The 14058-nt window shown below is 43.1% G+C and overlaps 1 protein-coding gene across 7 annotated transcripts in view; it reads left to right on the top strand.

Moving 5' to 3' along the window:
- LOC126199173 (protein kinase C and casein kinase substrate in neurons protein 1-like) overlaps nucleotides 1-14058 on the top strand; it is a 626821-nt gene that overhangs the window by 388407 nt on the left and 224356 nt on the right. Inside the window, exon 1 of one of the 7 annotated variants that reach the window (XM_049935939.1) lies at nucleotides 1001-1117. The exons of the other annotated variants lie outside the window; for them this stretch is intronic. Coding sequence (XP_049791896.1) covers nucleotides 1037-1117 — 81 coding nt within the window. The 5' untranslated portion in view covers nucleotides 1001-1036. Of the gene's footprint in view, nucleotides 1-1000; nucleotides 1118-14058 lie in introns of those variants that run through there. 7 annotated transcript variants of the gene reach the window in all.

The following is a 14058-nucleotide window of genomic DNA, read 5'->3' on the forward strand; positions in this document are numbered from 1 at the left end:
GCATATGAGCGTTGTGCTATAGCGATTGCACTACCCAACCTGTCTTAATAACATTCCGCTTTTAAAGCGGTAGAAGAAACACGACAAATTCAACAACTTTTTTTGTTGATTACTCGCAAATGAGGGACCGCCAGGCTGAATGGCTGCAGGGTGCGATACCTGGGACATTTACCTCAAAGACAGCATAGATGCACAATGTTTGGCAAGTAGGATATGCGCAACTGAGAGACATAATAATTAATTTAGAGAGATTCGCTTTAGTTTCGCTAATTATTTATTCAAACCACGACCAGTTTCGGGAATTATAATCCCATTTTCAGGTATACGAAATTATTGTTGTTGGTAACACGGGCTAGTCTGTGCAAGAGCTGTAATGACTGCATGTGGGCGGAAACTGTATGCCGCTGGGCAGCCGTACGATAGCAACGCCAACCACTTCTGCTCCGACCGCACGTTACCTGTTACCAAATGCAATAATTTTGTACACCAGAAGACTGCATTTTAAATTCCTGAAACCGGTCGCGATCTGAATAAACAATTAGTACAGGTGAAGCGGATCGCTGTAAATTAAATACCGTATAGATGATTTCAGAAAGGCGATCCCACCGATGGTAACGGAGTCGTACAGGTGACAGTGAATGTTCGCCGCGGGAGCATTGCCTTTTCTGAACGCCTGCCACCAACTCGTGGGGTCACACCAAACTGTGATAACGCTGACCTTCCGCTGTTGTTTACGTTCGGGTGCCGGCTGCGCGCGGGGTGGGTGTTGCTGTGGGTTATCTGGTAGTGTACCCATTCAGCTGGGACGGGTCGTAATTTTCCGCGAGCAGCGCCCGTAGTGGTGCGCGCTCACGTGCCGCGGCGGCTGCGTCGGCAATTAGCGTGCCAGTCAGAGGCGAGAGTCGGCGTTAGCGGCCGCTAAGTAATACGGCGAGTGGGCAGCGCGGCCCGTCCAAGGCCGCGGGCCGGACGAGCTGCGAGCGAGCCAGTGCGGGTGCGGGTACTGCTGCGGCGAGGCTAGGCTGCGGGCCGGCCGATGGACGCCATGGGACGCTCGCTCTACAAGCTGGCGAGGCGCGCCGACACCGCGCTGCTCGACCAGGAGGACCACGACGAGGTGGGTGAGTGCGGGGTCTGGCGAGGCGTGTCTGCGTGCGTGTGTGTGTCACAGGAACATGTCGCAACCGCTTCGGTGCGAGGTACAAGTTAGCTCAGATACTTTATTACATAAAGGGGTTTTCAAACAGTGCTTTGCGGCGTTAGAGTAGTGCCGTGGCAGTGGTGTCATAAAAACAATAATTTGACTTATTTTCTTTCTGACTAAAGGAACGACGCGTGCGCTATAGTCCGATTAAAATTACTTGATAGTTGGTGACTATCACTTGCCGCTACAGTGTTGCCACATCCGCTGCCGGCTAGCGCTCGCTCATAGCGACACTCACACACGCTGTTAATGTGTAACGCGAAGCAGTGTTGGAAGCAGCCGCCGCGAGGTACGACGGAAATGAGAGATGCTCTGTCGACAGGCGATTGTAAGCGACCAGTGGCTGAACTGTGCCAGACGACGGGTTGTTGTAGCCCAAACAACCACCTCGTGACCTGCAGTATATCCGAGAAGACGATGATCAGTGATCTGCGCCAGAACCAAAATCACGATCGCTTTTTTTCACGACATTTATGGCTTACTTCCGTGAGCAAACGCAAGACAAAATTTCATAATGGGTCTGTCTGCTTAGCCATCTTCTGCAGCAAAATTTTCAGTTTTAGCGGTAAAAACACACGGCAATTTCTCGCTTCATTGGTTTCCGTAAACTATCCTCATACTGGCTACATGGGATGCCGCTTTAACAACCGATGAGCAGTACTGCTTGGCACTGTGTTTCAAGTTATAGGCGACACAAGCAAATTCCAAACAAAAATTGAATGACAGGATGAAAAATAAGAGGAGTTGAAGCCAATACGATGATGAAAATGGCGCAGCAAAATATTAGAAATAAAAAATTACGTGTTTCAATTAACTAAATAAAAATACAAATCACAGTATTTTGATTAAATTTAGAAACGCTGCATCTGTTGAAATTCGAACCCTCGATCTTCTACCCAAATTTATACGCTAACCACTTTCTTTCTTTACGTTATTCTTCTCTGCACTTGGTCGCGGCGGACGTCATATGAGATCTGTTCTAGTTGATCGTTGAATATTTCACTCAAGGCTTCTTTTTATTATTATTACAGAGGGCAGCCAGCCCGGCGCCACCAGGCTGTGCCATTACTCTGTACAACGCTGAGCTATTTACGACTCCGGTGTTCCAGTCGCAAAAAGTTAACTGCCCGTCTCCAAAAATTCCTCTTCACGCAATGTCCTGCGAAGCTTATTTAATGTAAGCCGATCTGTGTGATTACGACAGCTGTGTAAATGACGCTGCATCACGTCTTGTGCGGAACGATCAAATAGTGCTTGGTTAGTGCTGTGTGGGAAACGCGCGCGTTTTGTGTGTGTGTGTGTGTGTGTGTGTGTGTGTGTGTGTGTGTGTGTGTGTGTGTGTGTGTGTGAGAGAGAGAGAGAGAGAGAGAGAGCGCGATTTGTTTGTTTTTGGTGTGGTTATCATGTGTGATGAAATAATAAATAAAATGGTCACACCAAGGATTCGAGATCCACACACATCAAGAAAAAAAGAAAGAAAGAAAGCTAGATAAAGAAATTGATGTGAACTAATTGTTGTGTCAATTTGGCAATACCAGAAGTGTCAACTGTCAAATAATTTCAATCGGACTATAGTAGTGATACACAGCGAGACAGCAACTAACTTCCAACGTATTAGGCATTTTATAGAGTATTGGGAAGCCAGCCGCTGCGGCCGAGCGGTTCTAGGCGCTTCATTCCCGAACCGAGCTGCTGCTGCTACTGTCGCAGGTTCGAATCCTGCCTCGGGCATGGATGTGTGTGATATCCTTAGGTTAATTCGGTGTAAGTAGTTCTAAGTCCAGGGGACTGATGACCTCAGATGTGAAGTCCCATAGTGCTCAGAGCCATTTGAACCATTTTGAGTATTAAGAACTCTCACATAGCGCGGAAAAATTGCACAGAATCCAGAAACAGACAAAATAACTCTTCTAGACCTCAAGTCGTAGCTGTTGTCACCAGGTGGCATTACGGCATGATACATCCAACATGTTAAGTTCAACCACCCCAAATTCAGTTATAAATTAAGGAAAATACGCCAGTTACATAAAAAGTATTAGTAGCCATTACACCATATGTAGTACACAACAGTATAATAGAAAAGCCCACATCTCGTGGTCGTGCGGTAGCGTTCTCGCTTCCCACGCCCGGGTTCCCTGGTTCGATTCCCGGCGGGGTCAGGGATTTTCTCTGCCTCGTGATGGCTGGGTGTTGTGTGCTGTCCTTAGGTTAGTTAGGTTTAAGTAGTTCTAAGTTCTAGGGGACTGATGACCATAGATGTTAAGTCCCATAGTGCTCAGAGCCATTATTATAGAAAATATAAACAGCACAGACATTTAAGGTACGAGATTCAAGCTCTTTTTATCAAATTTGTTACATGGGAACGTCAAGAGACGGAGCAGTACCAGTACAGTAAATTTATATAAACAATCTGAGATCCAGTAATTAAATGGATAGGAACCTGTTAACTACTGCTTTAAGATCGAAGAACTGACTAGGTACATAAGACATATTACGAACGTAGAAATATATTTCTAAATACGTGACGGTACCCACCATATGCCGTAACAGACTACGTCAATAAGGCAGTCGATATTATTCGTATGTTCAGTATTATAATACACAACCAGAACAAGGACATGTTAAAGTCTTATTATATTATACCTCAGGATACGTATCTGTATTAGCACTATGCTGGAGGGCATTAAGGGGCTCCGGAAAGGCTCAAAATCATGAAAAGTTCAATTTTTACTTTTTTGCGTTTTCTGAATCTGCAGACTATTACCTTTTAATAGATATATAATTTATTCAATTCCGAAGACTACAACTATTTTTAAATTTTTTTTGAAATGTGTTCTACATGGGCGTGACCCACTGTGGCGCTATTAAACTGCTGTCAAATGGTGTTATTATTAACGTCCGTATTCATCAGGTACATTTTAGTGATGTGAGATAAAGTATGTGTTGTGGCTAACCTGTGATGGTTCAATATATATCGCTGGTGTGATTGTCGATTGTTTCATGTTTATTTACTCTGTCGTTATCTCGAAAATATTCGTAATTAATTCTGTTTCTTGAGTCTCTGTTTTGTTGAAGTATAATAATGAGTAAAAGTAAAGTTATTAGAAATCCTCTGAAGGCTTTTAAGAAAAGGAGAAACGTTGGAATAATTGCAAAGCTAACTATAGTGGCAGTAGTGGAGGAATGGAAGTGGCTGGTGTTGCCAGTATATTCCAGCGTTCTGAGGCGTGTGATAAAGTGCGATATGTTAATTACCTTGGTGACTGTGATTCTAAAAGTTTCAAACATGTTCAAGGACTGAAGCCCTATGGTGATGATGTTGTAGTGCAGAAATTTGAGTGTATTGGACACGTACAGAAGCGAATGGGAACAAGACTTCGGCGACTGAAAGCTTCGTACAAAAAACAAAAACTCAGTGATGGTAAAGGGTTGGATGGGAAGGGAAGGTTAACTGACAGTGTAATTGATAAAATACAGAACTATTATGGAATGGCTATTAGGCAAAATACACAAAGTGTCGACGAAATGAAGGCTGTTTGGGCTCTTTTTTTTCATACTTCTTCAACCGATGAAAATCCCCAGCATAGCTTGTGTCCCAAAGAAGAAGACAGTTGGTGTAAATATAACAAAGGATTCCTAACTGGTGAAGTGTACACTCATAAGCATAGTCTGCCTCATGCAATAATGGAGGTGATAAAACCTATTTTCAGAGACGTAGCAGCACCTGAACTGTTGAAAAAGTGTATTCACGGAAAAACTCAAAACCCCAATGAAAGTGTAAATAGTGTTATATGGTCGAGAATCCCCAAGACTGTATTTGTTGGAATAGAAACACTTCACTTTGGTGTGTATGATGCTGTTGCGACTTTCAATGATGGCAACATTGTAAGGTGCAAGGTATTTAGAAATATGGGAATGAAGATAGGTTTTAACATGGTACGAGCGATGCTTGCTTTAGACAAGGAACGCCTTCGGGCTGCAGACAGGGCTGTAAAGAGTCTAGAAATACAAGCAAGAGTAAACAGGAGGAGGAACAAGAGGAAGCTGGAGGAGGAGTTTGCAGAGGATGAAGATAATCCATCCTATGGACCTGGAATGCACTAAAAAGTTAATCCAATCTTTTTCGCTCGATTCCCAAAACTTTTATTTTCTCATACTAATTACATGTTTTCTAAGGATCTTCCAAACATATTTGTTTCAAACTTTCAGTAAATGTTACACAGTACCTTCTGCATAATTTAACACAGCCTTTTTCCAAAAACTGTATATTTTTGAATATATAAATGAAAAATTGCAAAAAAGTTGTGAATTTTCATTACAATTGAAAAAAAATCATCTTTAATAACGGAACTAAAATTTTGTAAAATCCCTGTGTTAAGTTGTAGCCCATATTTCAATAAATAATCTGTAAAAAGTTCAACTTCCTACCTCAAATACTTTGTGAGGAAAGATGTAATTTATAAGCGTTATTTTAACATTGCAAGTATAGGGCGTTCCGGAGCCCCTTAAGTCAGTACAGCAGTAGACACTCTACTTTTATTCTGTATTATCAGGCAGAGCGTATTTGAAGAACTGGTGACGAGGAAGCGAGTTCATCCTTGCCACTTACTTCGTGATCAGAATAATATGTAATAATATTAAAAGTTTCCAGAATGACATCCCCCAGACTGTGGCTAAGCCATGTCTCCGCAATATCCTTTCTTTCAGGAGTGTTAGTTCTGCTAGGTTCGCAGGAGAGCTTCAGTAAAGTTTGGAAGGTAGGAGGCGAGGTACTGGGAGAAGTAAAGCTGTGAGAACGGGGCGTGAGTCGTGCTTGGGTAGCTCAAATGGTAGAGCACTTGCCCGCGAAAGGCAAAGATCCCGAGTTCAAGTCTCGCTCCGGCACACAGTTTTAATCTGCCAGGGAGTTTCATATTAAAAGTTGATTAAATGTGTTATGCCAACATTTAATAGAGAAATAACTTTCTTTATTCACTATTTTCGCAATTTAAGATTTACTCCACATTTCGAGTCAGATGTAATTTGCGGAAAGAGCTGCTGGTGTTTATGTTCAAGTTAAGGGAACAGTGGATCCAAAAAGTTTGAAGAACGTGGACTAGAACATCCACGCCTTTACACCTCATTTACAGCCGGAGTGATTTTGCAACATACAGCAGCAAAGCCATGTCATCCGCCTGATATAGAGTAGTTACTAAGGTGTACAAATGACAGATTGCATGCCACAGGATATAGTGATACAAACTTGAGCTTCAGATGCGGATTAGTAGGCACTTTAGTACACTGTTTTACATGCAATCGTTATGGTACAGTATCATCATCATTGGGTTGTCTGCCTTGCGGCAGGTTTTGACTGCATAGCCCTCCACGCTTCTCTGTCTTCTAGGAATCGTTAGCGCCAGGATTTCACCGGAACAGTTGCAGGTGAAATCCCGGCGCGAAGGGCCCGTCTGTCTTCTGCGTTCCTCTTCATTCTATAACCTTCAATTGCCTCTACTAGAAGGCAATCTTTTCTTAGATTGTGGCCTATCCGGTTTAGTTTCTTGTTCTTCACCGTCAGCAGCACCCTCCGTTCTTCTCCAACTCTCCTCAGTACTTCTTCATTCCTGACTTTATCATTCCAGCTGATCTCAATTATGCGCCATATCCACATTTCACAAGCTTCAATTCTCTTCTCATCCTGCTTCCTCAAAGTCCACGCTCCATATTAAGCACTTAAACAGTCGCTTCCTTACTTCCTTGTTTAATCAACTAGTTAGGAGTCTTCCCTGATTTTGAAATGCCTCTTTCGCGAGAACCATTCTCATTTTGATATCTTGTTAGCAATCCATGTCTTCTTTAATCCAACTTCCCAAATACTTGAATGCTCTTACCTGTTCTATGATTTCTGACCCCAACTTAATTTTCCTTTTCTTTAGGCTTATGACCATGCTTTGGTTTTCTTTTTATGTATTCCATACCATATGCTGCACAGGCTTCATTCAGGTCATTTAGCATTTGAATCAGCTTCTTTTGATCTTCTGCGAGGATCGCCATGTCATCTGCAAATCTTATACATTCAGTTTTCCGCCCACCTATCCTGACGGCTCTTGTCCCATCCAAACAGCTTTCCTGTAAAGTATGGTGCCATATAAATACTTCTAAGAAGAAATTGCGAAAGATGTGCCATTGCGACTGAATTGACGACGCCCGTCGCTACACACTTCCCGAAACAAATGAATAATGAATAATGTGGTTATGTGGTCCTACGGTAACGTTGTCAACTGTATGATACATAAAAGAGAATACCTCTCAGTTAAAGATCACAAATGGTATACTGAAATTGAATTCTATGGAGATTACGCGAGATCATACGACAAATTTTGGCAATATGTTAAAATTAGTATTTAGTAAGCAAGGAATAAGGTAATACTGCAATAAAATTGAATATTGACATTCATTCTGCTACAAGAAATATTGAACGAAGGTGAACGCCACGTGGTAATTCAATTTGTATACTGGTTCGTGCAGACGTCGTGGGAAGGCAACGGTATACCTCATTTAACCGGACCATGTATAGGAAAACACTGTTTTCTCCAAACCGCTCAGTCTTCGTAAGTATTCTGCCTAATGTGCTTGACGAATTTAATTGCAATAGTTGTCAAGAAGTAAACCTCTGAAATGGCGCTGAGATCGACTTTCCGTTGTGATCGTATAAATTAGTGCCGATTACTATGTTCCTAATGATTGTTGTTTCTTTACCATGTCGTACAACATTTCTTCATTTTTGTCATCTGGAGAGCGCCTTAATTCATCAGGGACTTCAGTTTGTCAGTCACTTGGTTACAGCTCCTTACATGTATACCACCTCCCCATCCTCTCCCCCGCCCCCAAGCTGCAACTTACCTACGTGAATGATACCGGTATGTGAAGAGATAGGTAAGTGCCATTCGCACCTACTGCGTCCGCTTATTACCGTCTCGTGCTCACAATACAAAGGCAACCATTGAGGTGCCCTGGTAGTTATCGGCCATGGATTATCCTGATGGCAACCTTTTCATTGGTGCGGAAAGAAACCTTAATTGTTGGATGGGAGGTCCACCAGTTATGCAAAACAGCGTTTTTTTTCTCAGTACCCAGACATGTCTTGGCACCACCGTGCTATCATCAGTGGGTTTTCGTTTTTATTTATTCTGCAATGTGAACAATTTTATTAAATGATTGTAAAATTATGTGCATCGTTAGTTCAAACAACAGATCGTTTCTTTTTGCAAATACCTTTACATTTGGTGTGCATGAATTTTCTAGATCACTTGTGTGTTAATTAATACAGCTAGCTTGTCATCTGGAAACAAACGACGTTGATGACAAAGTTTTTAGCTGGGAGTTAAGCTACCTTCTAGAATGTAATTTAGTTTGTCGCGATGTTTTCTCGCCTATATTCGTTTTTACTTAAGTTTTCGTGTGGCAAGCATTTCCATTCTCCGCATCATGCTGAGGTGTTGTGATGCACACATAACTATAACAAGTATTTTGCACAAATAACGCAGTAAAAACACTTTTCACTTCTCATTACGCACATTTATGGATACGCATCAATAATGATTATTGTATGTTACGTTTAATAGACAGTGTGGATGCCACTATATAATTTTTACTTAACGCGATGTCGGATTGAGTATGCTATACTCACGCTTTTACGTGTGTGTATACAGAAAGATTCTCCAACGTAAAAATTGTAATGAAAATATGTGTGTAGCATTTTGGGTCGGGAGATCCCTTCTGGGGTGTTCGGCAGGTTGGAGCAAGTCTTCATATGTGACGGCACTTTGGCGACTTGCGCGTCGGTGGTGGTGGTGGTGGTGGTGGTGTAACAACACTGCTAATACACACCCAGTCCCGAACGGATAAAATCCCTTACCCTGCCAGAAATCGAATTCGGGACCACGTGATCGAGAGCTGCAACGCTAACCATAAGACAACGATCTGCTGACAAGTTGTAATAATGTCTACTTGAAGTCGTGTGGTTTCGATGGTTCGAAAAGTTTAGTAATCTTTTTATGACACCCACAACCACCATTGAATATAATTCTTAGAATTATTACAAAATCCATCTCTTTAATGACAATTGCTTCTCCCTATTTGGATTTATCTTCAAAGATATGCAGTACCTACCGTTATTAAATCTGAGGAAGAAAGCTTGTGGATTCTGAACTATGTGTTTTTTGTTTCTTCCTTTTTTGGCACTCACAATCAATGCACTTTTTACAGTGACCATAAATGGTTTTATGTATCTTTGCTCTATGAAATTCTTATTGGGTTGACAGTTATCGTTAATTCTGTTCAGTTTAGTTTTAGTATTGTAGACAGTTTAGAAATTTGTACGCTAGTACAGGTAAGATGATTGGTTGTTCGCAAATGTGAGGTGTTTTAAGTGTGAAGTCTTTACTCTTACGGGGCAGGTTCATGTCTAGGATCTCTTTATTGTACACAGTAGTCAGGTGTTTCTAAGAGGGATACTGAGTCTGGTTCATGTTGCGCCAAGGAAATCACACAGAGACTCAAGTCAAAAACCATTGATAGGAAAACATTTTTACCCCAGTCAGAAAAATCTTACCTGCCCCAAAGATCCGACTCATTTGTAAATACTGTGTCAGTCAGCGAATGAAATGGCTACTGCTAGATTGTTGACATGATTGCGACGTCAGTGACGAGCTGTAGTAGAATTCCTAGGAAAGACTCATTAGACGGCCGTAAAAAATGAGTAAAGCAAAGACGATCGTCTTTTCAATGTGTTTCCACTTCATGTAAGCTAACAACAGGTATTGTTGTTGAGTTACTTATATATAGGGTGTTCAAAAATTAAATGCCAAAACGTAGAGTTATGATGATGGAGACCACAAACTTATTTCGTTAAGCAACAAGACGTCGGAAATCCGTTTTGAGTGGGTATCGTGTTTCAAGTTCATTGAGTGTGATTGAGGATAATATATTATTAAATGTCCTTTATTGTTCTGTCGTCGTTACAATAAGTGTTCAAAATGAGCACCATTAATTTCAATGCAGAGTCGGTACTGACTTAGCAGGATGCGTCATGTGTTCAGCAGAAAATCTATTGCCTGTTAGGCATTTATGGTGTCGCTGCAAGAATTCGGTCCCTTAGTTTGTCCGCAGAGTTCGAGAGGTAAAGACACTTCGGATTTAATGTAGTCCCAGAGAAAGAAGTGAAAATGTGCTCAGGGGATCTTGCAGGCAAATGTGCAGGGCTTGAAAAAAATGTTCAAATGTGTGTGAAATCTTATGGGACTTAACTGCTAAGGTCATCAGTCCCTAAGCTTACACACTACTTAACCTAAATTATCCCAAAGACAAACACACACACCCATGCCCCGAGGAAGGACTGCAGCGCCCTAGACCGCTGGGCTAATCCAGTGATTGGCGATAGTACATTTTAAGCTGCACGTACTGGTTCTGAAAAGTGCGCCGAGGCCCCCATGATGCAGGAGCGACAGCCTCCTCCTGATATTTAGGGCTGCCACCTGAAACAACGTTGATAGATGCTTTTGGAAGAATAGTCTGTACATTGGCCACCTGGATGATGAAGACAATATGTAGGGCGCAAGCCCACTATACCGGCCCACATATTCGCTGCAAATTGCCTGTGATGACTTCGCATAACTGTAGTACATCGGTTTTCTCTTCACATGTATGCGAGTTGCGACAATTGTGCATGTCTTCCCGGAGTAAATTTAGCTTCGTCCGTAAACAGAACTTCAGGAAACTGAAGGCTTTACTAGTTAGCCTGTTGCAGAAATCAGCGTACGAACTGAAGCGGAGTTGGATAATCATCTAGTCCAAGGCCTGTACGCTAGTAGTACGAAAATTTCGAAGCAGCTATTCACGCAACACTAAACTTTGGTGAAAACCGAACTCGTTGGCAATTTCTTGTGTTCGTGCCCCTGATTTGTTCTTAAAGCGTAAGGTCTTCCTCAAAGGTAGGTGTACGCACCGTCCTGGTAAGCCTGCATTGGATCTGCGTACCATCAATGTGACAGTACTGTCCAGTCGATCGTGGATTGCAGTAAGTGTGCCATAACGCGGACATCTTCGTGAAGGGAAACGTTCGAGTTATATTTGCTGTCTTCGAGCATTGCCTTCATTTCATCGTAAACAAAGGGAATATGTCGCCACTCTCTCCACGTGCAGCGTCTAATATTATGTCCTGCGACCGTCAGGCGGACCCGCGGTAATACATGCTGTTCATTGGCTCAAAGCAAACGTCATGACATTTCAACACACTTAAAATCGACTTTCGTCTAACGATGTGTGAGAAGGTATGCCACTGCCGTTCTCACATATTCTTTGCGCTCACTTAGTATGTTTTTCCGACACCTAGTTGTTTACCGAAATGTAGTTGGTGTTGGTTCCGTCGTAGTACGTCAGTTTGGGCAGTTGCTATATTTGATTCTTCAAGCAAAGGTATTCAATGCGGGTTTCTCAAGGCACCACCTCCTCCCCCTCCCCCTTCTTCCTCCTTCCCCCCCCCCCTCATCACCACCCTTTCGCGCCCAATTTCCCCACTCATCCCTCTGGGCCAGTCTGTCTACGTCTACGGGTAGGCATGTCAGAGGAAAGCTCACTGTCGTCTTCCGGCAACAAATCTGTCCATGTTCATTCCATACTGAAGGCGAAGTCACGCCAGACATTTACAGCAGATTACGTTTAGCCGAGTCGATAAGTTTTCACTTTGACTGCGGCACAAATGCGGTAGAGACGAGGCAGCGAAGGCCTACGTTAGGAGCGAAGGCTGTACGTGCGCCGATAAGGCCACACGACTGGGCCGCAGTCACGCGCCGTGTTGAAGTGCGGTGTTTGCGGACGGTATTAGCACGCTGCCGAGATAAGCCAGGCCCTTCCTGCAAGGCGACTCGCTACTTTGCCGTTGCTGGGCCTGCGAATCTTCTCGTCAGCGCATTTGCTTCGTATTCCAGTCGCGGCCATCCGAGCTTGTGATGATGACGGAACAAGCGTTACTTTGACGAATCCTGGAAAAGAAAGTCATTAAGCAGGAGTAATTTTCACTTATTCATTGTCCATATGAAGCTGCTGTAACGATTCTTCATTTGTTAAGAGACCCGTCTAGAATTGAGAAGAGCGTCACAGTTCTGTGGATAGTTTAAGGCCTCCAGAAGGAGAAAGACTTACAACGTATTGTAAGTAAGAATATAAATTTTTGCCAACAGTTGCATATTGTCCGTAAAAAAAGAGTACCCTTGTCGTAGCAAGTGGTGTCACTACTTGACTGCGAAGGCGGCGAATAGCAATTTACACGTAGGTCTTTGCCAGTATACGGAGTGTATCACCTAAAACTTGCACCGCAGATATTATGGAAATGAAAATTCTATGGATGTGCTGTTTTTCATAGAAAGGACTCTTAGTCAGGGGATCGTATGGTTAGCCGATCAATAGCCATTTTTCAAATGGAAAAATGGCTATTGACATTAGTAACGTAAAGGTACGGTAAATTAGAATGTCATTGGTGTTTGTTGCAGAATTGTAGTGCGAGTAGTTTACTAGATGTCGTATTCTGAAAAGTTCCTTACACACCGACACTTCTACAGTACCTGTGGAAGCACACACTAAAGCCGGCCGCTGTGGACGAGTGGTTCTAGGCGCTTCAGTCCGGAACCGCGCTGCTGCCACGGTCGCAGGTTCGAATCCAGCCTCAGGCATGGGTGTGTGTGATGTGCTTAGGTTAGTTAGGTTTAAGTAGTTCCAAGTCTAGGGGACTGATGACCTCAGATGTTAAGTACCATGGTGCTTAGAGCCATTTGAGCCACACATTAAAGAACAGCACAAGTGCTTACACGAGTTATGTGGATTCTGACCGCAACGAGACAACTGACAATCATATGATGTGTTCAAAATGACAACAGGCAGCGACAATACACGCTTCCGATCTGGTATGGAACGACTGCTACACACGTGCTAGCATTTCAGCGGAGATGTATGAGCAGGCTGCAGTAATACGTCGTTGCTTATCATCGAGTCCTTGTAGACAGTGTCTTTCAGCTTTCCCCTCAGGAAAAAAGTTTACAGGCGTCAAATCGGGGAACTGGCCGGGCAAAGTACGAATCCTGTGCGTCTAATCCAACGATTTGGAAATAATTAGTGAAATGCTGTAGTGCCTCGTGCACTATGGGCTGGACAGCCATCATGTTGGTACAACAGGTTCCTCCTAATCTGCAGAGGAACCTTTTCTATGGTCTGTTAGGAGGCTGCGATACTAGTGCATATTTAGTATTCCGTTCATGAAACACGGGCGTATAAGCTGATGGTCCACTATGCCTTATCACACGTTTACACCCCATGGATGCTGACATCCCACCTGACAAAGCCAGCGGGGATTGTCAACAGACCAGCAGCGCATGTTTCGGCGGTTTACCTGGACAGGATTGGTTAAGGTGGCTTCATCAATAAATAAGATACAGGATTCCTTTGATGGAGTACCCTATCTTAATGCCCATGTACCGAAGTTAACATGATTTTCACAATCGTTTCCATGCAGCTCTTGAATAGGGATTGTGATGTGGATGGAACCAATGTCTATGGAGAATGCGTAGGACACTTGCCTGATTCGTGCCACTTGTGCGATTGCGCGAGCGCTGACGTGCGAATCAACTGCTTCGGTAGCAAGAACATTAATTTCTGCTTCTGTCGTCACTTGTTCCCTTCTGTTACGTGGTGTAGATACTACACTATCACTTTCACGTAACTGGTTGAAGAGGTTTATGAATAACCGTACAAGAATGAACTGGACTCTTCCTGCACTCTCCATACACCATGAGCGTGTCGGGTTTTCCTGCATTGGTAAAACA

This window comes from Schistocerca nitens, chromosome 8 (assembly GCF_023898315.1).
Source record: "Schistocerca nitens isolate TAMUIC-IGC-003100 chromosome 8, iqSchNite1.1, whole genome shotgun sequence".
In the NCBI taxonomy this organism is placed as follows: domain Eukaryota; kingdom Metazoa; phylum Arthropoda; class Insecta; order Orthoptera; family Acrididae; genus Schistocerca; species Schistocerca nitens.